At 52.3% G+C, this 25,732-nt stretch overlaps 9 protein-coding genes across 9 annotated transcripts; 3 read left to right on the top strand and 6 right to left on the bottom strand.

Annotated features, from left to right (window-relative positions):
* Window positions 1-521: 521 nt before the first annotated feature.
* Window positions 522-1,712, bottom strand: PpBr36_03193 (uncharacterized protein; the record flags this gene model as incomplete). Its single annotated transcript, XM_029890368.1, has 2 exons — window positions 522-1,306; window positions 1,457-1,712. 2 exons carry the CDS (start codon window positions 1,710-1,712, stop codon window positions 522-524), a joined length of 1,041 nt encoding a protein of 346 aa, XP_029752882.1.
* Window positions 1,713-2,122: 410 nt separating this feature from the next.
* On the top strand, window positions 2,123-2,651 carry PpBr36_03192 (uncharacterized protein; the record flags this gene model as incomplete). Its single annotated transcript, XM_029890367.1, has 2 exons — window positions 2,123-2,336; window positions 2,494-2,651. 2 exons carry the CDS (start codon window positions 2,123-2,125, stop codon window positions 2,649-2,651), a joined length of 372 nt encoding a protein of 123 aa, XP_029752883.1.
* Window positions 2,652-3,115: 464 nt separating this feature from the next.
* Window positions 3,116-4,089, bottom strand: PpBr36_03191 (uncharacterized protein; the record flags this gene model as incomplete). Its single annotated transcript, XM_029890366.1, has 2 exons — window positions 3,116-3,894; window positions 4,020-4,089. 2 exons carry the CDS (start codon window positions 4,087-4,089, stop codon window positions 3,116-3,118), a joined length of 849 nt encoding a protein of 282 aa, XP_029752880.1.
* A 1,422-nt stretch (window positions 4,090-5,511) lies between these two features.
* PpBr36_03190 (uncharacterized protein) lies at window positions 5,512-6,787 on the bottom strand (the record flags this gene model as incomplete). Its single annotated transcript, XM_029890365.1, has 3 exons — window positions 5,512-6,107; window positions 6,215-6,399; window positions 6,477-6,787. The coding sequence occupies 3 exons, from the start codon at window positions 6,785-6,787 to the stop codon at window positions 5,512-5,514; spliced, it is 1,092 nt and encodes a 363-aa protein (XP_029752881.1).
* Window positions 6,788-8,879: 2,092 nt separating this feature from the next.
* Window positions 8,880-9,202, top strand: PpBr36_03189 (uncharacterized protein; the record flags this gene model as incomplete). Its single annotated transcript, XM_029890364.1, has 2 exons — window positions 8,880-8,900; window positions 8,969-9,202. 2 exons carry the CDS (start codon window positions 8,880-8,882, stop codon window positions 9,200-9,202), a joined length of 255 nt encoding a protein of 84 aa, XP_029753729.1.
* A 488-nt stretch (window positions 9,203-9,690) lies between these two features.
* PpBr36_03187 (uncharacterized protein) lies at window positions 9,691-11,494 on the bottom strand (the record flags this gene model as incomplete). The annotated part of the gene is made up of 3 exons (XM_029890363.1): window positions 9,691-10,869; window positions 10,940-11,152; window positions 11,213-11,494. 3 exons carry the CDS (start codon window positions 11,492-11,494, stop codon window positions 9,691-9,693), a joined length of 1,674 nt encoding a protein of 557 aa, XP_029753726.1.
* Window positions 11,495-12,676: 1,182 nt separating this feature from the next.
* PpBr36_03186 (uncharacterized protein) lies at window positions 12,677-13,341 on the bottom strand (the record flags this gene model as incomplete). The annotated part of the gene is made up of 3 exons (XM_029890362.1): window positions 12,677-12,705; window positions 12,800-13,033; window positions 13,161-13,341. 3 exons carry the CDS (start codon window positions 13,339-13,341, stop codon window positions 12,677-12,679), a joined length of 444 nt encoding a protein of 147 aa, XP_029753725.1.
* Window positions 13,342-14,665: 1,324 nt separating this feature from the next.
* Window positions 14,666-17,218, bottom strand: PpBr36_03185 (uncharacterized protein; the record flags this gene model as incomplete). The annotated part of the gene is made up of 5 exons (XM_029890361.1): window positions 14,666-14,813; window positions 14,876-16,617; window positions 16,696-16,814; window positions 16,885-16,948; window positions 17,033-17,218. Coding segments are annotated over 5 exons (2,259 nt in total), but the record flags the coding sequence as incomplete, so codon positions are not given.
* A 1,914-nt stretch (window positions 17,219-19,132) lies between these two features.
* On the top strand, window positions 19,133-25,543 carry PpBr36_03184 (uncharacterized protein; the record flags this gene model as incomplete). Its single annotated transcript, XM_029890360.1, has 6 exons — window positions 19,133-19,280; window positions 19,370-20,358; window positions 20,429-21,458; window positions 21,556-21,955; window positions 22,052-22,976; window positions 23,531-25,543. 6 exons carry the CDS (start codon window positions 19,133-19,135, stop codon window positions 25,541-25,543), a joined length of 5,505 nt encoding a protein of 1,834 aa, XP_029753727.1.
* Between the last annotated feature and the right edge of the window lie 189 nt (window positions 25,544-25,732).

Raw genomic sequence — 25,732 nt, 5'->3', positions numbered from 1 at the left:
ATACATAACTTTGCCATGGAGGGAGGTGGAAGATTGACGTCTTCCAAGACATTTTCTTGCGTTTCCACCTTCAGAATTGAGATACCACTTGTGTTGACCAAAAGGTCTGGCTACATTATCGCTGGAAATACCATCTACATCTGAAGTCGCGGGGCGTTTACACAGTACGAATGCATGAACCATAAACTGGCTGTATAGATAGCAGGACATTAAATGTGCCATACTGCAAGCGGCCACGCCTGCATTGATAAGGCTTCGTAATCGGCCCTAGTTCCATCGTTGTACAACATCGTAAGTACTGTTTGAGAATCATGATTTCCTAAGGCGCAGCTCCATACCTATACAACAAAGGCTACTAGTAATAATAGATCTAGGCGGCAAAGAAAAAAAAAAAAAGAGAAATCAACAATTCGGATGCATCTTTTCGAGTGTATTGTTGTACAGAGGTCGAACAGACATAAAAATTAATACAAGAGAAAGTGGCCCTTCCCCACACGCAAACTCCCACAAGGGTCCTCGAATCAAGACTTTGATGCATTCTTCTCTTCGGCCTCCTCGGCCTTGGACTTGGCGAGGGCCTCGGCCTCGCGCTGCTTGGCCCTCTCCATGGCCTCGGCGGCCTTCTTTGCGGCAGCGGCCTTCTTGGCCTCGAGGTCGGCGGCGGCCTTCTTGGCCTTCTCCTCGGCCTCCTTCTTCTTCTTGGCGTCCTCCTCGCGCATGAGCCTGAAGACCTCCTTGCGCTTGAGGCTCTCGCGGTACTTGGCGCGGTAGACGGCCTTCTTGCTGCCGGCGCGGACGGAGCCGGGCGTCTTGCCCTTCCAGCGACCCATCAGGCGACCGATGGCGACGTTGGACTCGCGGTAGCTGTAGTCGTCGTGTAGCAGCAGGATGCGGTTCTCGCGCAGGACGCGGATGTTGTGCTGCACCTTTTGCAGAGGGCGCTTGCCCTTGCCGGGCTCGGCAATCTCCTCGGGCGTCGGCTCCGGGCCCACCCTGCGGATGACGCGCGTCGGGAGGCCGCTGGCGCTGACCTCGCTCCGCGGCGCGGGTTCTTTGCGCTTCACGGCCACCATGTTGAGCTTGCGGCGGCGCACGCCGTGCTTTGGGTAAGGGAGCGTGTCGTCGCGGTTGAAGGCAACGCCAATGAACTGCCGGTGCGGGTGCAGATCAGGATCCCGGTAGAATTTCACGTAGCCCGTCACGGCGGCGTGGATCGTATGGTCGCGGCCCATGATGACGTTCTCGCCCGGGTGCCATATTGTGCCGCGTTGCTTGAAGATGATGTTGCCAGGGATGACATATTGGTCTGTTTTGTGGAGGGAGGGATCGTGAGATTAGCGTTCATGATTGCAACGTTTTTTTTTTCTTCTTCTTCTTCTTTTGTAGTTCTTTCGCCCCATTGCACCCGTTGAGCAGATGGATGTACGCGTGAAATCGTTAGAGCCAGTTCACCTACCACCACTCTTTTTGGCGCCCATCTTCTTCATGAGCGTCTTCTTGTTCGGAATGCGGTATGCACCGGCCGACTTGACAGCGGCGGTACGACGACCCTCCACCAGCCTGCTGCCGTCGTCGAGGCTCTGGCGCGCACATAATAACAGTTCCGGCCTTCGCTGTGCCCTTGAGAATGTGAAGGCGGCCGTCGCTGCCGGCCGAAAGCCGCCAGCAGCAGCCACTGCCCGGAGGGGCTGCTGCAGCGGTATTATCTTCATCGGATAGATTGGCGAGGGTTTGGGACGCTGTAGAAGCTCCCCGCGGGATTCAATTGGGCGCGGCTTGTCGAAAGACGGCTTTTCGAAGCTATCGTGATTCGCTTTCTGCCCTTAACAGCTCCACGCTCCACGATGATGTTGCCGGGGATGAAGTTTTACTGCTTAGTCATCCATGTCCGATAGCGATAAGAGAACATGCCTGACATGCCACGAAAGCACCCTTGAATCCCACTTACAGCAAGGATTCCAGGCTCAATGGGACTCCATCAAATGCGTAGTAGCCACTTTGTTTCTTATTGACCACCGTTTGCCCAATCTTGATCTTATCCACAACCAGTCGAGATCACACATTACGGCAGGCATCCTTTCACACGAGTTCAAAAGCGTTAGCTTCTACCGACGCGCCAAAAATGCAGTCCCCGGTGCTTCTCCAGCTCCTCCTGCTAGCGCTCATGGGCACTGTGAGCGCGCAGTTCGGCGGCTTCTTCGACCAGATGTTTGGCGGTGGCGGCGGCGGCGGGCAGCAACAGCGACAAGAGCAAAACGTCCCCAGCGACTCCGCCTGGTATCGCAGCAACGTCGACGCTGCCGTGTGCAGCAACTATCTCTGTCCCGATACTCTTGGTGCGTTTTCCGTCTCGTCTTTATTTTGTCGTCATGGCCCCTACATGCATCCCAGCGTCGCATATCCCGCGCATCCTGATGTGGAAATGCGTTATCTTGGGTACAGCTTTATGTTTTTGCATCCGGATGCTAACAATATATGCCAAAAAATTGCCAGCCTGTGTCCATTTCCCTCATCACTGCCCGTGTCCTTTCCCGGATCATGAAGACAAGTTTGAGCTGGCCGAAGGTCAGAGGATATGTGTGTCGCGTGGAGGTTTCAAGGCGGGCGAGGCGGCTAGGAAGGTGGAGTTGGCGAGGAAGGGTCTTCTCTAAACGGTAAACCGAGACATGGTTTTCTGTTGAACTAGAACGTGTTGTGTCGTTGACCATCACCTTGCATTGCAGTAGCTGCATTAAAACAGTCTTTGGCTGGACCTATCCGTGTTCTCAAGAAACCTTGCGAAACCTAACGATGCAATTACCCCCAATCCGGACTTGATGAACTCAGAAAAGAAAACATATCAACATTCCCATGCGACCATCCATCATACTCCGTTCCATATTTGCTAACCCCCGAAATCAACAAATAATGAGACTGTACCGTCCTCTCCCATACCATGCACCAGTAAAGAAATTAAAACATTTTGCAATCGTAACATTTGATTCGTGTTCGGATTGTAGTTCCGGTAATCATGCGTTTCCGTCCCAAAGAGCAAAAGGAGGCGTCAAAAGTCGGAAAATCGAAATCTGTCAAAAGACAAAGTCGACACCCCATCCCCACACGCAATCCCAAGCCCTCACGCACGACCGTTAGGCATGGGTGGCACGGGAGGCACACCGTCGTCCTCGTCCTCGTCCTCGTCCTCGTCCATATCGTCCAGGTCCTCCGGGTGACCGAGCAGCTGGGCGGCGTCCTTCATCTCGTAGTGCTTCTTGCGCATCTCCTCAAACTTGCGGTGCTTCTCGCGCTCCTCGGCGCTCAAACCAGCCATGCCGTCCTCGTCGTTATCGTGACCGCTGCCCTGGATCTCGTCGACGTGCACCGCGCGCGTCCTGCCGGCGTCATCCGGCACTGCCTCCTCAGGTTCGCCGAGCGAGAGACCCGGTATGTCGTCCTGGCCGGTGCCGCCGCCGGCGCGACGACCACTACCACCGCTGCCGTCGCCGTTCTCCATCTCGTCGTCGCTGGGGTCCTCGGCCGGGTCGTAGTGCTTGGCGTAGGGCGTCTTGGGCTCGTCGATCTTCATGGTGCTGCTGCGCTCCTGCTCCGTCAGGTACAAGTTCGCCTCGTCCCACTTGAGCCGCTGCTTGGCAGCCTCCTCCTCCTCGCCGTCGGCCTCTCCCGAGTGCGAAGGGGTGCGGCTCGATTGCCGCCTCGACCCGGCAGGGCGCGCCGCGGACGAAGAGCGCCTGTGGCCGGCATTGCGCTGCGTGTTCTGAATCGTCACCTCCTTGTCCGTCAGGCGGGGGCTCTGCGGCATCCCCTGCTGGTACAACTGCGCATCTGGTGCGGCGGTCGGTTGCTGGGCTGTGGGGGAGACGGGTGGTGTGCCCCGGAAGGAGTTCTTGAGGATGCCTACCAAAGCGAGCGATTTTTTTTTTTTTTTTCAGTGTTACGATTTAGTTTATGTATGGGCAGACAGATGTATTCCATTTGTTGCTTGATGAAAACGATAGGTAGCTGCATTAAGATTTACGTACCCTTGGGCCGTTTGGCATCGTGACCGGGAGGGGAATGCGGCACAGGACTCGTCGACATGGTTGTAGCCATTATGGGTTATGAGAAGGGAATTTTTTTGGGGGGGTTTTTCGGCAGGGTTGAGCTCACAACAATCAGGAGTATTGGTTGCACAATGTACTGGATCGGTCTTAGGTGGGTAAAGGTAGGTAGTTAACTGATGGGCTTGTCGAACGGGTTGCTCTGCAAAAGGATGGTGTTGAAAGGATGGAGAACAATCGCGAAGGAACAAACGTTCGGTCCCGCTCGTCCGACTTGCACTTTTGCATTTGTAGAAAAGAAAAGACTTGGGTTGAGCTGCAAGTCGTCAATGAGCCCGGCATTGAGTTGATTGGCACTTGAAGCTGGGGTGGCTGGAAGCCTCGTGCATTGGTGGGGTGGGGTTCGTTCACTTACATCAAGTAAGTTGCATGCATCCGTAGCTGGGCTTGCTGGGCCGAACTGATCTGGGCATCAGACGACAATCGGGCAAATTATACATGCACCATAGAGTTTATAAAAAGAACTAGCTAACCATCTGGGGATTATTCTTGATTCTTTTTGTCTGTCGCCTGTTTTCCGTCATGAAGACCCAGAAATAGTAAAGAAAGCAGGTGTGTTCCTTTGATTTTGAACAAGTCCTAGAACCCCTCGTTGCCATCTCGACCCAACTCCAGCAGTTAGGTTACCCAAGTTGATAAGTACATAGTTAGTGCATCGAATTTAGTAGGTACGTGTAGCTTCCTGCTTGGTTGGGCATGCAAGGCAGCCAGACGCTGTAGATCAGGTCAGGTACTCTAGCATGAGATGCCCAACTTCAGGCTGTGGGGATGTGACAAATCCAAGCTACCCTTCTAATCTCATAGGTGGACTACACTGGAGAAGGACATGACATTGGATCGAAGATGCGGATTGACTTTACGGCTAGCACGGACCTTCGGCATCGCTGTCAAAGGTCTGCACACGCCCACATCCCGTGACATCATCGCTTGCTTTTCCATCATTCGCTACCCGCCTAACCCGACCACAGTGATAAAAAATTCTCGCGACGATGCGCTGACGATGCATTGGCGGATGTTCTCTACCTACCATTTACATTTGGGGCTTGATGCATGCATGCGTGTATAGTGTACTCTGTATCATTTTACATTCTGCCGGACCCTAGTTTTCCGGTACCGGAGAGATGAAGAATGCTCGAAATAAGCTCCAAAGCAATTGACATTTTAATATTTGATCGAGATTCTTTCACAGACAGGTGTGCATCCCAGAGTAGGTTCAGGTGGTCTTATCTCGTACCTACTACCTCTATCTACCTACCTAGGTCCATCCGGTTTCTCGTACTGACAATAAATCGAGCAATCGGCAAATGGAAGTTGGGCTTGATTGAAAATAATGCTAATTATGCTCATAATTGGCTGTCTAACAGTAGGGGAATCTTGTTTTTTTTTTTTTTTAACACAAATCAAAAGCTATGGCTCACTTCCTGCTGTCACAAGCCGCCTGTGAATTTGGTTGAATGCCACCAACATTTCCCAACTCAGCTTGTGGTATCGTATCCGAACGCACAATCACTTCCCTAGTGAGAGTGATGGCATTCTTGGGGCTTTGAGGCTCCGAAAGCCCCCAAGGGCTGTCCATCTGGTACGATTCACTGCCGTTGCTCTCCTCGTCGCGGAGCTTCCGATGGGTCCTGCTCGTCCCGAGGCCGTGCATGCCCGGACCCGTCATGTGGGACGATGCAATATGTTTGCTGTCCTGCCGCCTCTTGTTCCAGAGTCCGTACAGCGTCGGTGCGTTGACCACAAAGGCGGCCACGAGCAGCTCGATGCTGGCCCAAGTCGTCCGGCTTAGCTGGCTGTCGGCGTTGTTGTGATTGATGGGGAGCCGGACCGCGGTGATGATGATGATCAAGATGCCCAGCATGAAGAGGGCGACGAGCTGGACCTTGCGCTGCCAAGTTGCAGAGAGCATCTGGCAGACGACCGGCAGCGGGAGGACAAGGAGGATGAAGTCGGTCACGATGTTTGTTACGCCAACCACTATAAGCTGCACCTGTGCTTGTACGCAAGAGCCTATCGGAAGGTCCCCGTTGAAGTCAGCAAGTGGTCTGAAGCTGGACTCGGACAGTGCCTGCGATTGCACGTTTACGGCAAGGACGAGAGAAAGACAGAGAACATACCAGGACCCGGCACGACTTGCCAGTACAGCTCTATCGGCCTGCACTCGACAAAGTTTGTGATCTGACACGCAGCATATGTGCCAAAGAATATTACCAGAATGCTGGTCACAATTATCTTTTCAAACCGCAGGTTCTGGTACAGTCTACGGTAGACATCCAGCAAGACAAGCTTTTGCAACCACAAACTTGAGGGCTGTCAACAGGGCAATCTCCCCAGAGGCTGAAGCTAACGAAAGAGAAGAAGAAAAAAAAGTTGACTTACTAGGTGGTATAAACGAAGCGGTTGGCGAGGGCCAACTTGCTACCAGTTTCACATTGGGCAACCTCTTGAGGAGTAAACTGGTGTGACCTCCTATATTCTTCTGACATATTGCTTGTTCCCAATGTCAAGACCAAATGGATCATAACCATGCGGATTACGATGCAGATAATCGCTGCTATGCTAAGCCAGTCGCCCAGATTCAGCTTGCGCCATACGATTTTGCGCCATACCACCCTTGCTACTATAATGACAGTTGCTACGCAGCTGAAAAGCCAGTGTACCAACAGCGTTGTGCGGTCAACATGGGCCATCTTTTTTGGTGAGGGGGGCCGCTATGAACAGCTACAGCTGATAGGTTTGGCCCTTCATCAACAAAAGGATCGACAGGGTGAATTTTGACACCCCTCGCGAGCTTTGCCGCTCAAGCGGAGCTTGACAGTTGTCGAGAACTTCAATTCGGTAATGACTGACAAAAAAAAAAGGTAACAAAAAGAATGAAGAGAAAAAACAAAAGAAAGAAAAAAAAGAGCGACAGGTGATGTCGAGAGGAAAAGAAGCTTCAACGAGGGGTCGAATACGCATGGATGAGGATATCGACGGTACATGTAATACGTCAAAGTATTACCAGGTATTTTTCCAGAAGTTTGGTTATTAGACGATCCGCGACGTTGCAAGGTAGGCCAGTCCCTTCTCACGAGGTGATCCCTGGCTTGATGGGCAACCTCTTGGATTGCAAGTTTGCGGGTCCTTCTCGACTCTCATGTAGGGCTATGGTACCGTTGACGGCTAACCAAGGTTAATTACAGCAAGTGAAAACTATATGCAAGAGAACCGCCTCCACCGCATTCGCAGACAAAGAAGGGCCTTTTTGACGACAAGACTTCCTTGGATACATGGGGCCCAACAGTAGACCTGTTGTTCTTGATCAGCACACACTAGGGACAACCGTCGACCTGCGCCTCACAAGCCAAGGCTCAGGTGAATGGATGTGCTCTGTTTGGTGGCTATATATTAAGTATGATGTTCTATATATACACACACAACACGCAGACGATCATAAGGATTGACGACGTTTCTGCCCTGCTGATCATTACCGACATGTCGCAATGGTCATTGTCACTCCACTAACCTTTTTTGTGGGGGATAACAATACCGTCTTGGGAAGGACTATTTTGCCCTGTAGCCTTGCACTCGGCTGGACAAATTGAATCGAGGGCAGAGGGGAGTTGAAAGGCAGCTGCCGATGTACCCATCGGGTTTTCTAGGGATGAACCATTTTGCGAGTCGTGAGCGAGTGAGAGGCATAAGAGGCTATTTTCGGTTTCTTGGAAGGTTATGTTTTTTCCTTCTTTTTTGACAAAATAAAAAAAAAAAAACTCTACTTTGACCATCAATCAAGCCGGCCAAAGAATCGCGGGCTTGGAAAGTTGTTCTTGAAACGAGCTGCCGGTTGCAATACACGCTATATTAAATATTAACTAGCGGTCGGCTGTGGTTTCCATTTTCATGCGGCTCTCTGTTTGTTCACTCCCGGTGGCTACTGATAACATAAGCCTGTCCTCTTCCAAGGCAAATGGGCTATGCAGACAGAAGCTCCGAGCAAGAAGGTTTTATGCAGACATAGTCTCTGGCTTCTGTCCTGGGGCTGCCGGGTATTATTAGTTACAGTAAAGTCTTTCTCCATATTTGGCGCTTGCTCCACAACTTGGGCTTAATTTTGGAAACAGAGAAAGCCAGGACACGAGTAATTACACGGCTTTTGTGTGTTTGATGTTTGCCGAAGGATTCGTGGCGAATTTTGGTGTATCCGAAAACTGTCTATTACCGAAGAGGATGCTTACCAAAGCCACGGTGCAGAGTAAAGTTATCGATGCATGGAATTTTTGTTTTTTTTTTGTTTTACTTTTTCTTTTCTTTTCTTTTTTTTAAGTGCATTCCCTCCTTCTAAATCGTCCATCATCGGTACCTCTACAACTATTGCGCATGTCGTGCTTTCCAAGCAGTGTGTTTTTTTTTCTCTCTCCCTTTCCCTCACTCTCTCTCTTTATCCCGCGCCGATGGCAAAAAGCGTTTCATTGGCAGAGCCATAAACTTTCGTGTACCACGTGCAATAATAAGTACATTGCAGTAACTTGGGTGTGTCTCGCCAAGTACATCGATTCATTTTCCTGTTCTTCAACACCCTATAAAAGAGCTCTCTACGCTCACGATCCGGCAATACCACATCTGGCACCACGGGGTTTTGACGTTTCCCGTCCACTCGTTGAAGTCCGTTCCCCCACCCCTGTTTGTCCCGGGTCCTTGTTCAGATGTGACAATGCCAGGCTCCCTTGTCCAACCATCCCAGAGATAGAAGGAAGATACTTTCTAGAAGCCTTCGCCGAAGGAAAAGAAGAGATCGTCATGCAGGTCCTCAACGTCGCCGTCCCCTCCTGGCCGTCCTCACCCTGGGTGGGCGAGGGACTACGCAGAGACACAGGCTGTGGCCCTAGGCCGTCAACCACACGCAGTGGCCCGGCAGTGGCGAGATGGGCGACCCCGTCCTTGACGCCTTTTACGCGTCCGACGTGCAGTTCGTCGATAACGCCACGTACCAGCAGGAGACGGCCCGCGACGCCGGCGCCAAGCTGCTGGAGCGCATCGGCCGCCCCGCCCATCCTGGTCGGGCACTCGCAGGGTGGGATCCTGCCGCTCGTCATCGCCGACGCAGCCTACTAATACTGTAACGTCAAGTTTCTCGTGAAGACCGGGCGCGCAAAGACCAAGCACGTCGAGCTGGGTAATGTCGGAATCCACGGCAGCGGTCACATGGTTCTTCATGGAGCGCAACAGCGACGACATCCAGAAGCTGATGAGCAAGGGGATCCAGTCTTTAAAAGTAGGAAAATCAAGGCCAGTTAACATGTTTTTTCTTCTTCTTCTCCTTTTTTTCTGTTGCTTTTTGGTTTTAACCCCAAGCAAGTCTAGGCTCTTTGGTGCCGGATCCAACTACAGATCTTGTAAATGTAATCACGACTTTAGAGGGAGGATACCGAAACTTAATCTAACAGGACAGATGTCAAGCCTCAGTTGATTTCAACTGCCGTTTGATTCCGTCCATCATTTTGTATTACAGAGACCCTTGAAGATTTGCCAACCCGTATCCGGATGGAACGTTGAACAGCCTCAGCTAGTCGGGCTGTATATCTATCCAACAAGCAAATCAACAGACAGGCTAGTTTGCCGGGGCAACGGTGGGAATGCAAGCGCAGGCGCTGCTGACACGCGAGATGGCGTCGCCGGTACAGGCCTTGGTGGCATACTCGGGCAGCACGCTGACCTCGGTCACGAGGTTTGCCGTGTATGTTGCGCAGAACTCCTGACTCTCCTCGAGGCGGCCTCCGACACTCTCGGCACGCATGGCACGCAGACAGTTGTCGGCATTGCACGTGGGCGCCGGTGGGCACTTGAGGGACGTCGGCTTCACCAGGAAGACGCCACGCTCGATGGTGTTGACGACGTGGTAACCCGAGGGATACCAGCCCCACGACGACCACGTGCCCACAAACTCGATGACGCCGCCGCCAGGGACGTTGTCGTCCTCGGGGTAAATGTCAATAAAAGCAGCGCGGCAGATTCCAGAGCCTGTGGTGTCCGAAGGGCCGACCGATGACACGTCCATCAGCTGGTAACCGTTACCGTAGTTGCTCTGGAACATGATACCGTCCTTGATGTACAGGTTGTGATCGATGGCCCTGGTGGGGTACTTGTACGTCCCCGTCTGCTTGGGCTTCTCCAAATCGCGGATATCCCAGACGTAGACGACGGGGAATCCGTCCGAGGCGGGTCCGGCTCTGTAGCGCTCATCTCTCTCGTCGTTCATAAGCAAAAACTCTTGGTTGTTGACATCAGTAACCCAGCCTTGGTGGGTATAGTTGACGCCCTCATAGGAAGTACGAGAGATGATGTTGGTTGTCGTCTTGTCGGAGACGTCGTAGATAGTCAACGAGTCCTCGTTGTATCCATAGCAGATGTCCTTGCCGTCGTACCGTTTGTCGGGACCGCGGTAGACGAGGCAGTGAGCGTCGTGGACATAACCGTCATCCGCAGCACAGCCCTGGCGGACAGGGTTTGCGACATCGGTAATGTCAAAGAAGATGAGGCCCGCACGGCAGCTGTCATTTCGGGGCTGGGAGCCAACAGCTACCATGTAGTCCCGCTCTTCATTCACAACCACGTTGTGGCTACGGCCGATAGGCAGGTCGTTTGTGTAGCCCGAAAGATCCGCAATGGGGTCAAAGACGACTGGGCCGGTGGCCTCGACGTCAATGTCCAAAAGCTTGGTCATGTCGAAGATCTGAATACCGTGCGCAACGGCTTCGGATCCAATGACCATGTAGTTCTTGTAGGATTTCTGCGGCAAAAAAAAAAAAAAGAGTTAGTTGAAATCCCTGGGGAGAAAAAAAAAAGAAGGAGATACGTACCATCTCTCTCCAGTTGCTAATCAAAGCCGTAGGGGGCTGAGGAAGCCTCGCCACAAGCACAAGTTTTCCATCCTTGATCTCGACAAAGGATGCACCATCCTCCTGTCCGATAGCCGCAAACTCGCGCCCATCGTCAGAAATCCAGCCCCAAGTACCGGATCCCTGGCCAGAGCTGTTGAGGGCACCATGTGACAGGAAATGGTGTAGATCCATCTGGTGATCATCCGTCAGCTCGTTCTCATGAACTCCCCGAAAGGTAAGCATAATTCATACCTGGTCACAGCGGAACGTATGCATGCGGTCCCCTGGGATTGCCTCGATCCACCCATTGGTGCAGGCATGATATCCAAGCTCGGGATAGTTGGCGCTGTCCATGAGACCCATCTCCCTCTCCATCCTCCACAGTTCTGACTTGTGGTGCATGGATTCCTCGTGGGCAAGACCCGAGTCGTACCAGATGGCGGCCATCTCCTCGTCGACCGGCATTTCCTTGGCCATGGTCGCCGAAGCGAGCAGGCCAAGGGCGGCAGCAAGAGGCAGCAAGTGACGAACCATGATGGGCAGTGCACGAGTTGCAACCAGAGTGAGCTTGTCTAGAAAGTCGTGACCAGCCAGGAGATGGGAAAAGAGAGCCCCCAATAATTGTAGCCCTCAAAAACGAGGAAGGGGGGGAAAGCAAAGCCCGTTTATATGGAAAGCCGTTCAAGGCGCATCCTTGGCCCGAGGGCTAACAACGTCTTTCTCTAGGATTATTTCGTTACATGCATGCCGCTTCAAGGGTTGTCGCTGCTTGCCTTCTGCGGGACCCTTGATCCAGGAATGATAAGTCGCCATCGCGGTTCTTTCATTGGATACCATGGCCTCTGGACCAATATCACCATTGCGGAAGCGGCAGGTCGTTTATTCGCCCTCTGGGTTGACGTCTTGGCCTCAATCACACCTCTTGGCCTCAGTCACACCTCTTGGCCATGTACCGTGCCAGCCCGGCTGTGGCAAGCGGCAACATTTGCACCTTCTGGTTATGTCGGTCTTGGCAAGTAATGACTCCTGCTGCTCGATGTGTATAAGCTGCCAAGTCCCATCTCCAAATTTCCCCCGCGCACCCTAAGAATTTTGTGCTTGCTCGATGGCCAAAGCAAAAGTTCATCCTGCAAACTGCAAGCCATAGCGACACGGAAGGGCAGACAGATGGTGCTACAAAGCCAAATAATTGGATATATGATAGAAATCTTACAAGATCTGTGGAAATCTGTGCTATGTGTTCCTCGATCACATTGTCTCTCCTAAAAGATTCATCAGTCCCTGCACGGGCCAGAACCTTGTCTGTTCTCTATTACAAGATTTATCCTTTCCCTTCCAACTGTCATACTTTGATGCATGTCACGTCCTTATCAGCCAAACGCACGCAAGGACCACATGGCCTTCGGATTGGACGCGTCGAGCCAACCTGAAAGAGTCATGCTCTTTAAAATCAGCAGCTCTTGATCAGCAGGTAACCTGCGATTGAGCAATACAACTAGGGGCACAAAAATCATGTTATCAAATTCCAAATGTTTATCAAACAACCCGTCCAAACGCCGTCCCGTTTGCCGTATCCCAGCAAGACAGAAAATCAGGAGAGTATGCCACCCCCTAAATCTGCCTGAATGCTGGCCTCATGATGTCTCCTTTACAAATATGTCTCGTAATCGTTCCGCTTCCCTCTATCAAACCGGCTTCTGGTCGGATGTATTGGCTCTAGTTGGCCAGGATGGTCCGAACAAGCTCTGCAACCAACGAAGAAGGGAAGAAATCAGTCACCTGCAAATGGACGGATATCCCGTCATTGTAGCCTTCAGCTGCTTGTCATTTCTCGCTTACCGGTGTAGTTGACCTGTCCCGAGCTGGTGTCGACCGACTTGAGCAGCTCATCAACCTCCTCATCCGTCATCTTCTCGCCAAGGTTTGTCAGGATGTACTTGAGCTGTCCGACGCCAATGAAGCCCGTCATGTCCTTGTCGAACACCTGGAAACCGCGGCAGTACTCCTCGGGCTCACCGGGGTCGCGGAAGCCACCTGGCCTGTTGAGAATGCGCTGAAACGTCTCGAAATCGACTGCCAAGTTGCCATTTCGAATTTTTGGCCCGTGTCAGCAACAGCTAGTTTTGCATCTCCCCTCATCCAGTAGGCTGAAGCCAAAGGCTACATCGTCTGCAGCAGCAGTATGCGGGTTCCCACTCACAGTCGCCTCCCACGTTCTTCTCCAGGTCGCGGATCTCCGTCAGGGTCGGGTTCTGTCCGCAGGCACGCAGCAGGTCGCCGAGGCTGTCGAGCGCAACGCGGCCGTTACCGCGCTTGTCGAACAGCGAAAACGCCTCCTTGTAGTTGGTGGAAGCCTGAGAGTCGAAGTGGTTAGAAGCCATCGTTACGATTTTTTTTTTTTCTTGTTCTTTTCTTTCGTTGCGTCAAAAGCTGCAAGAATGCGACGTGGCTGGGATCTCGTAGGTGGTTGTGAATGATGTTGATCGGTGCGGGCTGATACGGAAGGATGATGGTTTTTTTTAAAATCGGAGTGGAGAGTATGTAGGTTTTGCGCCGAGACTTCAATCCCACAAGCAAATCAGAGGCTCGCGTCGGATCGGGTTGACGATTGAGTGGTGGTGTGGTGACGGCGCGTTTGCTGCTGCATGTCCGTGTACGCTAGGCGAGAGGTGTGCAAGGTGTGGTCTTCACACCAGCTAGCTAGTGGAACAATGGGCCGCATGTCTGTTGCGTGTCTTGCCGCCACTGGCCAAGGAACAACCCTTTTTTATCGCTTTTATTTTGTTGTTCACTCCAGCACTTGCAAAGTAAACAACACAATGAGGGGGGAAGGCCACCGGGTAACAGAAGCGGAACCTGTGCATTTGAGTATTTGACTCACCATAATTGATTTATCGGATCAGGACAGGTCGGATTAAATAGCGTGAAGTGCTTGGCAATACTGTTGACCGTAGCAAAGAGCAAATTATCGTGAGTTTTCGAGCAGGACGAGTCTAAGTTTGCAAGGAGAAAGGAGATGGAATAAGACCGCTCTTTCGAAACGCTGGAAATTGACCCTCCCAACTGGCTGCGTCTTACTCGTTGCGTTGCTCTGGTACGATTGTCAATTTGCAGGGCTTGGTCTGTGCCTCCATTGGATCCCGCAAGGTTGGGCTTGGCTCCGCGACTGCCGGGGCAACCAAACGTTGAGCTCCACTTTCGTAACCAACTTCCACCGCTACCCCTCCAAGCCTTCCTGTCATCTGTCATCGACAAAAGGTCTCTTAGTTCCTCACGAGCTTCTCAACGTCAATACCATTCCAAGAGTGTTATTTGGACCACAGCAGGTAGTGGAGCAAAATAGGCTAGCTTTTTTTCCGGACAAAGAAGACTTCTATTAACCCGTTTATCAAAGTTAGGCCCTATGGGGTAGTGAATCTAGATACAAAACCCCCTGTTCCCTCTCCTGGAACTACTATAGCCTCTATAAATGCAAGTAATCACTACCATAAGAACTCATGCAAGTTAAGAAATGATGAGGAACGAGACTCTAGAATAATGCGCAAAGCATTCTCTCGTCTTGCTGATCTTGGGAGGTAGTTGTTATGCCTGCAACACACCGCGGCACGAGGTAAGAGACGAGCACGCTACGTTATCTAGGACGATATACTGTGGCGTCATGTCTCTTACTTGAGCGTCATGGAAATTTTGCCTTTTGCGCTCAATTCAGACCATCTCTGACAGAGCCCGGTTACGGTTATCCTCGAGTGCCTTGACAAAGGTATCGTACGGCGTGAGAGTTCCCAGCGCACGGCGCATATGGGCATTGATGATCTGGAGTCCGTAGATGTAACTGGCATTGACCCAGCCAAACCTATTCGTTTTGAACGTCAGTGAGATTGTGTCAATCTTCAGTCAGGAAATTGTTGGACTCACCCTTCCTTCGCAACTCCCTTGAACCCAAGACCCTGGTTTCCGTACTCGGCGTCGACACGGTGGGGATCCACAGGGCGTGTCACGTCATACTTCTCTACCACCACGCCGTTGAAGTCGCTAAAGGCCTTGGTGATCATAAAGAGCCATTTGTATGCTAGCCTTTCAGCCTCCTCGGTGAAACTGTAGCGATACAGGCCAGTCCAGGCAAGCATCTGCTGTGGCGCCCAGCCATAAGGGTAGTCCCACTGACGGTTGGGTCGATCCAGTCCTATCTGGCCCCTTGATTTCTCCGTGCCTGAAAGCAAGCCTCCGTACGCCTCGAACTTGGGCAGTGCCCGCGTGACCATAATAGCCGCTTGCTTGGGGCTTGCAACGCCAGCCCACAGTGCCCAAAAGGTCGTACAGCTCTCGTAGTTGCACTGTTCGCGCTTAGCCGTGTTATAGTCAAAGTACATGCCCTCCTCCTCATTCCACAGATACTTGTCAATGGCGAGCTTTCTCCGCTTGGACCGGCGGTCCCAGATTGCAGACGTCTCGACCTGACCTGGCTGAAGGGAGCCAACGCAGTACTCGGCTGGGATAACGAGCTTGTCTCCAAACACGTTGCGAATGGTACGAGCAATGTCTGTTTCATACTTGAACAGCAAGGTGTTGAGGTCGACGGTCGCCAGGTCTGCACATACACCCTCTAGACGGTATGAAGTATCGTGACCAGACTCTCGCACGGCTCGGTCGTGCAGGAAGTACTTGTCCAGCTCCGGCTCCTTGATGCTACCAGAGTTGTACGCTTCTACAAACTCTTTGAATGTCATGTTGTGCTTCTTGTAGTAGGGCTCCAATATGTGCAAGAAGTGGTCAGCTTCGGTCTCCGGCGGCACACCTCTCCCCTCGGGCCTGTATCGCGAGAGCCCAGTAACTGGATCTAGACGGGGCTCGGCCACCCAGACACTGTGGTACTCCTTGATCGCAGCGAGTATGGCGGTCCGGAGAAACTCGGTTGCGTCAGGCTCGTGTCGAATCTTGTCGTAGACGCGCAGAGCCATGTCGGTGAGAAATGGCGGCTGGGATCGGCAGAGGTAGTATGACCTGGTGGCGTTCAGAATTTTTCCATAGTGTTTGATGCAGAAGCAGAAGTTCAAGACCATGGACTTGGCCAAATACACCTTGTCGTTAACAAGAAGGCCGAGAGACTCCATGTAGCTGTCCCAGCCGTACAGCTCGTTGAAACGGCCGCCAGGAACGACGAATGGACGACCACTCATGACCCTCTCCCCGGTCTTGGGGTCTACGGTCTCTTCCATATCCACTGCAAGAAGACCCGGGGCATTGTTGATGCCGACGACATAGTCGGGAGTAATAGTCTCGGGAAGCTCAACGACATCCAATCGTATCTCGGGCTTATCGGCGGCCAACTTTTTGTAGTACTCGAGCTGCTCAGGCGCCCCCTTTGGCACGTAAATGCGAGGCCGGGGGTCATCGGTCCAGTCCTTGGGGTCCTTGGCTGCCACCTCAATGCTGGATGCATCGATGCGGCGGGTGAGGGCGTCCCAAAAGTGATCCCGAATCAACCTGGACAGACGATTGACTGGGTTCTCGTTGAGGCGTGCCTCATCCAGGATGACTTGTTTGCGTCCATATTCTTGCGCAAGCGTCAGCTCTTGAAGAAGGTTCGAGAGCATGTAAGTGCCACGAATGTCGAATCTGTTGTGGCCGTTGGACCCTGCGGTGCGAAGAGTGAGGACCTGGACATTCGTTGCTGTTAGCGCTTGGTGGGTCCATGGCGGGGCACAAGTGCCGAGAAGCGGCCTGAGACGTCATACCTTGGGCCCATTGTCTTCGATGGTGATTTGCATGTTTCCATCGGTATCCTCTTGGGATTTCAGGCTTTCGAGGGTGGGGTCAACCTGGATGAGGAAACGTCTGTTGTGGTTGGACTCGTCTGGAGGTGCGGTCAGCGGAAACTGGGAGCCAAGTGAAAGAGAAGCTAGGTAGCTGGGTGTCCGCCCTACCATGACTGCCTCTCCGGAATGGTTCCTTCAGACCCAATCGCTCCATCTGCCCAAGCAAGCTGTTCTGTTCACCAGAAGAAGGTGTTATCAGAAATGTTCTAGGCAAGAAAAATGGTGGGTAGTCCATGTTCTTGGCCGGCAATCATACCTGCGAGTACGTCCTCTGCCTAGGACCGCTTCTCGAGTTGTTGTGCCGCTCCTCGGATGTATAGTACGTTTTCGCATCGTCGTAGACATTGTGGTCATCCACAGACCCTACACGACGGGCCTGAGGAGCTTCGCTCATGATGACTGTTGTCGGTTCGGTAGGTAAAGGGCTTTTGGCTTGAGGTTTCTGGTTCCAATGGGAACCGGGTGCTCACGAGTCGGTGACGGATAAGTCAAGCGTAGTCGGTGATGGCAATCTTGTGGTTTGCTGCCAGTAGCCGTATCGAAGAGCCGGTGGTCGATTCGAAAACTATTGGAGTGTGAAGATGTCAAGAAGCGAACCTGTGTCAGCTTAGTGTTGAGTGGCTGGGCAAGGCAGGCTATTTACACAAGGAAGCTGGATTGAGGTGTGTGTCCGAGGAAGGGTGGCTGCCGGTTTTTTGGTTGGTTTTTGGGTCTGATCCAGGCAGGTGGATCGCACACAATGATTGGTCTTTTTCCCAAAGTGCAATGCCAAGGCGTGGTCAAGGCACGAAAAAGAAACCTACAACTCAGTTGCCGTGTTGAGGCACTCGTAGTTTTACAAATTATATATATAGCACCAAGAACCGGTCCCTGAAAGTGGCGTTTAGTACCTTGCCGCTGAGGACGAATTGGTCGACATTTGACACCTTGAGGAAAGCTTTAGGGAATGCTGGGCGTTGGCGGCACGGTAAGGCAATGTAGGAAAGGAAGGTAAGGGTAAGGTAGGCGAGGGGTGCTAGGGCAGGGGTCTTACAGGACGGACGGTCTATGCTAATAAATTGTTGTTGAGTAAGGTAAGGCAAGGTACAGGCACCTTATTCAATCAATTTTCTCGTTTGGGCTAGACTGTGGGCAAGCAGATTGCAAAGAAAGCGGCTACAATTTGTTTGGGGAAACGCAACGAATTAATCAGACATGGGCACGCGAGACGGAGGAGGGGTTTCAAACTCATCGCAATGCCTTATAAGCTCTTAGTTATTAAAGCAGGTAGGTAGCTAGCTACCTTTGGTTGACTTGAAGGCGATAACGATTTTTTATTCTATTGCATCACCACGGTGGAAATATCAGCAATGCATACAGGGTCGAAGCCAACATGTTACGTGCGGGAGCCCCGCAACTTGCTCCTCGGCTGCAGTGCCGCGACCAGTGAATCAATCATTTATTCTGAGCCACGCCTCAAAGTGCTTCTTTAGCCGCGGAGACAAATATTGAAGTCTGCAGGACCAGATGCACTTGGTGTGTTTAGATCCGGGGCTAGTTTAGAATGTTTTGGGGAATCGTCTTTCTCTTTTCTTGAACTGTTTCCGTGAGATTTGTTGAATATAACAAACATATTTTTTTTTTTTCTTTCGATTTTGCATGGCAGCCAGCGTGGGGGTTCTTTCCGTCAACAATGGACCCCTCACCGGGTTTACACTCATCACTTGGGCTATGTGACGTGACGTAGGTCGTGTTGGTGTTAATTTGCAGATCGCCAAGAAAGTATCGTACTCACTCAAACCTGGCACCCCTGTCCTACTGTGCGATCTGACACATGGAGCTTTTTTTATTTTTTTCCTGCTGGTGGAACAAGTTCGGCTTTCGACCAGCACCTTCGAATGCATTTTCTCCATAGTTTGTTCTAGTTAATCAGGTGTAGGTAGACAATTTGTCGCACTCGTCTAAGATAGATTGGGCCAGCCAGGCTTAGTTAAACACAGTTGATCTGTGATAACGAACCTAGAAGTCACGATCAGTCTCAATTAAACGCTGGGCAGTAGTGCACAAGCGCAGCCAGCCCCAGTGTCTGGGACTTGTGCAACGGGTGACAGCATTCCTGCTGCTTTTTAACAGCAGCCAGACCTCGGCCATTCTTGATAAGCAAAAAGAAAAAGACTGTCTCTCGCCCTCCCGACTCCTACAACACCTGCCGGCAGGGAGTCTCTTGAGACTCAAGTAGACGGACGGTACGGCCTTGGTTCTTTTTTTTTTTTTTTTTTTTTTTTTTGTTCCCGGCAAAGAGCATTCAAGCAAATCCGAGCAGCCAACAAAAGGAAATGCAGTGAAAACACGTCGGTCAAGTCAAGCAACAACAATCATGGCTTCCGACAACAATTCGCACAAGTCCGGCAAACTGGGTGTAGCCAATGGAGTCTACATCCCGGTTTGTCTTAACATTGTCAGTATTCTCATGTTTCTGCGGTTCGGTTCGATCCTCGGTCACATTGGAGTTTTGGGGATGCTAGGTCGGTTCGAAATACATTTTCTTTTCAGACGCGTCACGAGACCAGTAAGAACACTGTGTTGCTGACTTTACTGCTTCTCCTGGGACCAGGGCTTCTTGTGGTCTCGTATCTTATCGATCTGGTGACCGTGCTCTCGCTCTCTGCCGTTGCCTCTAATGGCGTGGTAAAGGGAGGAGGCGCCTATTATCTCATATCCAGGTCGTTAGGCCCTGAGTTCGGCGGCTCTATTGGCATTCTGTTTTACCTGTCGCAGGTACTCAACACCGCCCTCAATGTAGTTGGTCTCATCAGCTGCTTGGAACTTTATTTCGTCGACCAGATGCCTCATGGATTCTGGGGCATATACTTGCTGGAGACGGCTGCTCTGGTGGGGTGTACCGCCATGTGTCTTGCCGGGAGTGGCATATTTGCCAAGGCAAGCAACGCTCTGCTTGCGGTCCTCTTGGTGTCCACGTTCAGCATCCCCTTATCGGCTCTGTTTCTGCGTCCCTTCAGCAACCCAGACCTTGGAATCGAGTTCACTGGACTGAGCATGGCCACGCTCCAAACGAACCTTTTCCCTGATACTGGCAGCGACAGTCAGTTCCAGGGGCTCTCAACTTTCCGTGAGCTCTTTGGAATTCTTTTCCCGGCCACTTCTGGCATCTTCGCTGGAGCTTCCATGTCGGGTGACCTGCGCAATCCGAGCAAGGCCATCCCTAAGGGAACACTCTGGGCTATGTTGTCGACATTTGTGATATATCTTCTGGTCATTCTCTCCATGGCCTCTGCGATTACTCAGCCGTCCCTTCTCCGGGATGCCAATATCCTACAGGACACTACCCTCTCGGCTCCTCTTATTCTTGCTGGGGAATGCGCTACAACGTTTTTCTCGGCGCTTATGGGGCTGATAGGTTCTGCGAAACTCCTCCAGGCATTGGCGCGAGATAAACTGATTCCTGGCCTGTCTCCATTCGGTCTAGGGACCAAGAAGGGTGATGAGCCTATGCTTGCCATTTTCCTGACCTACATGATTGCACAAGTGTCCTTGTTTGCTGATCTGGATCAAATTGCAACTTTTATATCTATGGGATACCAGGTATGATCTCTAAATCCGGGACTGCACCGTATTATTTGTGGGAATCCAAGCTAAGGATAATGATGTACAGTTGACTTTCTTCACCATGAACTTGGCCTGCTTCTTACTCAAAATTGGCTCGGCGCCCAACTTTCGTCCTGCATTCAAATTCTTCAGTTGGCATACTGCATTCGCTGGTAGCATTTTATCGGCTTCTGCCATGTTCTTCATCGACGAGACATATGCAACCATTGCTGTCATCCTGCTCGTGTTCCTTTTCCTCCTGATTCACTACTTGTCTCCTCCAAAGCACTGGGGCGATGTATCTCAGAACCTCATCTACCATCAGGTTCGGAAGTACCTCCTTCGGCTACGGCCCGAACACATCAAGTTTTGGCGCCCACAAATCATTCTTCTCGTCGGCGACCCTCGGCGGCAGACACGCCTAGTCCAGTTTTGTAATTCGATGAAGAAGGGCTCTCTCTACATACTTGGGCACGTCATTGTCACAGACGATTTTGAGACTGGCGTTAAAGAGGCTAAGCTACAGCAGTCAGCCTGGACAAAGTACATATCCGAGTATTCCCGCATCAAGGCTTTCGTGCAGCTTAACATGTCGCCCACCATAACTTGGGGTATCAGGAATCTTATTCTTTCCGCAGGGCTTGGTGGCATGCGCCCCAACATCGCCGTGATTGGCTTCTTCAATATGGACGAGCTCCGAAAGTTGCAGGCGAAGCGTGGCGTACAGGGTGCCCCAGAGCTTCCCCGAACTGGGTCTGCACGTGCCAACGCGGTGATTGACGATTCGTCTGGGGACGAGGTACGCCCGCCCATGCGACGGCGGCGCGACACCTCTGCAAGGCTTCTGGACGGGGACTTGCCCACGGATATAATCAAGAGGGAAGGCAACATGTCCGTCACCAGTTACCTCACCATTTTGGAGGACCTTGCCTTCAGGTACAGACTCAATGTCGCTGTTGCCAAAGGCTTCGATCGACTGGAGACGCCACGACGTGACGGGAAAAACTCCAAGAAATACATTGATCTCTGGCCGATTCAAATGTCTGCCCGAGTGCATGCTGATGGGAAGAACGTTATCACCAGCAACTTTGACACGTGTAAGTGGCAGCTTGAGACGTATTCCAGTTCTGCTTCTTTACTCTGCGGTGACAACAACAGTTTGGCTTACTCGGTCCTGGATCTTGTTCCTCACAGATACGCTAATTTTACAGCTTGGTTACATTTTACATACCTGTCAAACTTGGAGGCGCGTCTTCAAACTGAGAGTTATGGTATTCGTCGAGTATGCATCGGAAGTTCAAGAGGAGAAGCAAAGGGTCTCGACATTGCTGGAGAAGCTAAGAATCGATGCCAAAGTGCACGCATTCTCGTTGGATTCCGATGAGTTGCACACTTACCATGGCATCGTCCACGGAGATTTCAAGGATCCGCAAATAGAGAACATGCTCAACAAGACTCTAGAGTCCGATTGGTGGGCTGAGTTGAAAGCAATTCGACTCTCCCAAAACCAAGGCTCAGACCTTGACCACCAAGGTGACGAGCCCGGGCCGGAGGTTCCCAGGAGACGGTCGACCATCTCATATGTGTCGGGAATGTCTCGCCGCAGACATACCGTATCCCTTCTCTCCCAAATGGGTTTTAATTTGGGCATGCATGCGCAAAATCTTCCCCGCAAAATTCTCCGTTCCAGGTCCAGAACACCCAACGAATCTGGCAGTGAAAGTAGTAGTAGCTCAGATGATGAGATCGACGCAGACTTCAATGAGCCTGAAAACGATGGAAACATATCTGGAATCATGGAGTCGCCTAGATCGAGGATTTCACTGGCCAATGTCAGGTTGCAAAGGAGTAGTTTCGGAAGCCTGCGCTCCAACGGCCCGGCAACACAACGCGTATTAGCAATTGAGCGTCAACCACTTCTGCGGGCATCTGCGTCAGCGCGATCATATGGAGCCGTGTCTGCTGAAGACTTGGCTCGCGCGAGCGACGATCTCGCGACTACCAAATCATACGAAGGACGAAATGCTTCGATATCCAGAGAAGACACCCTGGCAGCGACCCAACCGCCATCCCGGACCAGGTCACCCACACGAGAATCCCGAACCCTCAAGCCAGAAGCGGGGACGGTCCGGCGTCCTGGGTTCTCGAGAGCAAGCTCGTCCAATAGATTCGTGAGCTCCTTAGTACCGGAAACTAAGATCATCGATGGCGAAGGCGCAGCTGGGCCCAGCCTCGGTTTTGCTTCTCCTGTAAGTGAGCCAGCTGATCAATCCAACACAGGCTTGGCAGCAACAGGAGGGGCTGCAGTATATGATGTGAAAATCGACATCCCAGAGCTAGTTGCAGCCCAGCAGAAAGGTCAGGGTGGCAGAAGCCGTTCCAGTAGTCATCACAACGACGATGCGGGCGGAGAAAGCGAATCGCAGCAAGGAAGCCAGGATGCGGTCAAACTCTCCTTCAACGACCTGCCAAGCCGTGCGCAGCACCTGATCATCAACGAGCTGATGAGGCAGCATAGCGGGGACACGGCCGTTTTGTTTACGACGCTTCCTATTCCCGAGGAAGGTATAAGTGAGAGTGAGGAGGCTAGCGTGCAATACCTGTCGGACGTCGAGGTGCTTTGTCATGAATTGCCGCCAACTTTAATGGTCCTTTCCAATAATTTGACAGTCACGACCAGCCTGTAATGGGGCTCAGGCATGTAATCGATTGGATCCTGTCTCACAATTTGAGCTAGTGGAAGACGCTTTGGGTGTGTATGCCTGCCTTCTGTTTGTTACTCGCCGCTGAAGTCTAAGACATTTCGTCGCTTGCCAAGTCAAGGGAGTGGACGTCGGTCCATCGTGATTGCATTCCGGAAGATGGGTATCTCTTGTGCTATTGAATTCTGCTTTCTTTGCGCCTGGTGTGGCTCGTTTCGAATGCCAGTGGCCACCCCCTCGCGCAGCCGCAGTTCCATGATTGATTGCTTCTTGTTTCCCCCAAGACAAAACTCGATCTTTTTCCGAGCTCAGCCACAGGGAGAACAAAGGAACGTCATTTTCAGCTGCCTACCTACTTACCTCGACCCGACGACAGACAAAATGATAGATCTGCCGTGCACATGGACGAGCTCACATTCCGGTCTTTGTGCAAGCTACGCCACCACGTTTGTTCTCGAACCCAACAGAGGGGATGTGCCCGCCTGCCGACATCGCAGACGCGACAACATCATGACGGCGAGATACGAATCGACCTCCCGCTGCTCTTCTTCACGTCTTCGTCACACTGCGCACAGCGAGCAGTCATGGAGATCAAAAGCAAACCGAGGGGTTTTTACGGCGGGGGCAACAACAGCAGCAGGAGCAGGAGCAGGAGCAGGAGCAGGAACAGCAACAGCAGCAGCAGCAAGTCCGCATCCGGCGGCCGCAGGGACAAGAGCAGCAGTCGACAGAGGTCAAAGCTCAGGGAGTTCGTCCCCGTCCACACGCCCGACCGGCCGACACACCCAGTCACCGACATACCGTCGGACGAGGAATGTTATGCCATTCTTTCGGGGATTCAGGCACACAACATTCAGGGGCAGAGCCGGGATCCAGGCGCCGCAAGGGTGGCGACCTGGAGTGTGAGGGGCGAGTCGGCTCTGCCTCACGCAGGGAGTCCTACACCGAGTCCGCCTCCTTACACGAGGGCAGTCTCTACGGAATCTTCGGAAGGTGACATGGCTCCAGCTGTGGAGAACATGGTCGACATCAATGATATTATGAAGGATTTCGAAGGCCGCCGACATCCAAAGGCTGCACCTTCACCCAGAAACACCATGGAGAGTCATTTTTCGTCTATTTATCCGGTGTCTCCGGAAAGCACGCTTCGGATGCAGCCGGAAGTCACGGCATGGCCGGGAAGTGCTGCTGCAAACACATTTCAACGCATGCGCCAACACCTTTCACCCTCACCTCCTGAATCAGAATGTCCACCAGATCAAGCCGAGCAGCAGACTTGGTCTTTCCAAGCGACCGCGACAAACTATCGCGACAATCCGGGTGTGCTGCCCAGCCCGGCCGAGTCTCTCTCGATACCTCCCGAGCCACCGGCGCTCAGCAAGCAGGCGTTGTCGTTGTACAATCGTGAGTCGGTATATCCGGATGCATTGACGCCAACACGTTGGAACACGGAATATGCCAGCCCTAGGTCAGCACCTCCTTTCGCCCGGCACGCCTTCGCCCCCGCCGCCGCGTCACCACCCAGGCCGTGGAATCAAATGCAGATTGCTTGCTCGACCAACGGCGAACAAATCTGCAGACTTTGCCGGAAGCCGGGAATGATGGGCGGCGGGGCCCTCTGCCTAGGGTGCGAAAACAGCTACCTGCCGGTGACGAGCGGCGTGTTTGGCGAAAACACTCGGGTCTCGCCGGACAGCGATCAGGAGAGAGGCAGGGTCAGGAGGCGGCAGGACGACGACAGCCACCACCACAACGTGTCAGAGAAGCCATTCAGTCTCGGTCCGCCCCCGCCACGCCGAAAGGGCATAGGCAGGACGGCCAAGGCGTCGCCGCGCGGGCCGCGGGCACAGCGCGAAGACAGCAGCAGGGAGGTGTCTCCAACGCCGGCCAGGGTGGGCGTGGCGCGCGGCATCAGCATCAAGGCCGCTATGCAGTCGCCCAAGAAGATCAAGCTCGTCAGCCCTGGCTTCCGGCCTGGAGGGTTTCCTGGATTTCCGAGAACGTCGGGCGAGAGCGGCGGCGGCGGCGGCGGTGGTGGTGGTGTTGGTGGTAATAGAAACAAGTCATCGCCTAGCCGCGACACTAGCGCCGTGCATAAGGCTGTGTCAGCAAGCCCACTTCGGTTCGGCGAAGCGTTGGATCCGTTGCAGCGAGACACGGCACAGGGGGAAGCACGTGGTGGAAATGCAACCCTTGACGACTGGACTGACGACTGGGAGGGTTTCGACTACTACTTCGAGCCCAAAGACACTTCTGAGGGGAATGAGGGGCATCTCGCTACCTCGTTCCAGAGAAAACTGCCCGACGTCGAGGAGGCCAGCAGTGGATCAGAGAGCGAAGATCAGGTGCCTGCCCTTGAGCCTTCGCCAATTTCATCAATTCTTAGTAAACTGCATGGCAGGGAGCGGAAGAGGATACTGAGACCAGAGCAGCCGCTGGCGACTCGCTTCTTCACGTCACCAGAGCCTGCTTTCTTCTGATGCAAACCCCGGCCGCAGATATCGATCGCACATTCGAAAGCGGCATGATTAATGTATAGCATGTGTTTTTTTTTTTTTTTTTTATTCTTTTTATTTTGTAATTGTAACAGGAAAGGAAACTGGCATTCGTTTTATTTTATTTTATTTTATTTTACCGTTCTATATCATTTTCCTTTGTCCAACCCTCTA

The sequence above is a fragment of the Pyricularia pennisetigena genome, chromosome 3, assembly GCF_004337985.1.
Source record: "Pyricularia pennisetigena strain Br36 chromosome 3, whole genome shotgun sequence".
Classification (NCBI taxonomy): domain Eukaryota; kingdom Fungi; phylum Ascomycota; class Sordariomycetes; order Magnaporthales; family Pyriculariaceae; genus Pyricularia; species Pyricularia pennisetigena.
This window is presented reverse-complemented; position numbering and strand designations above follow the sequence as displayed.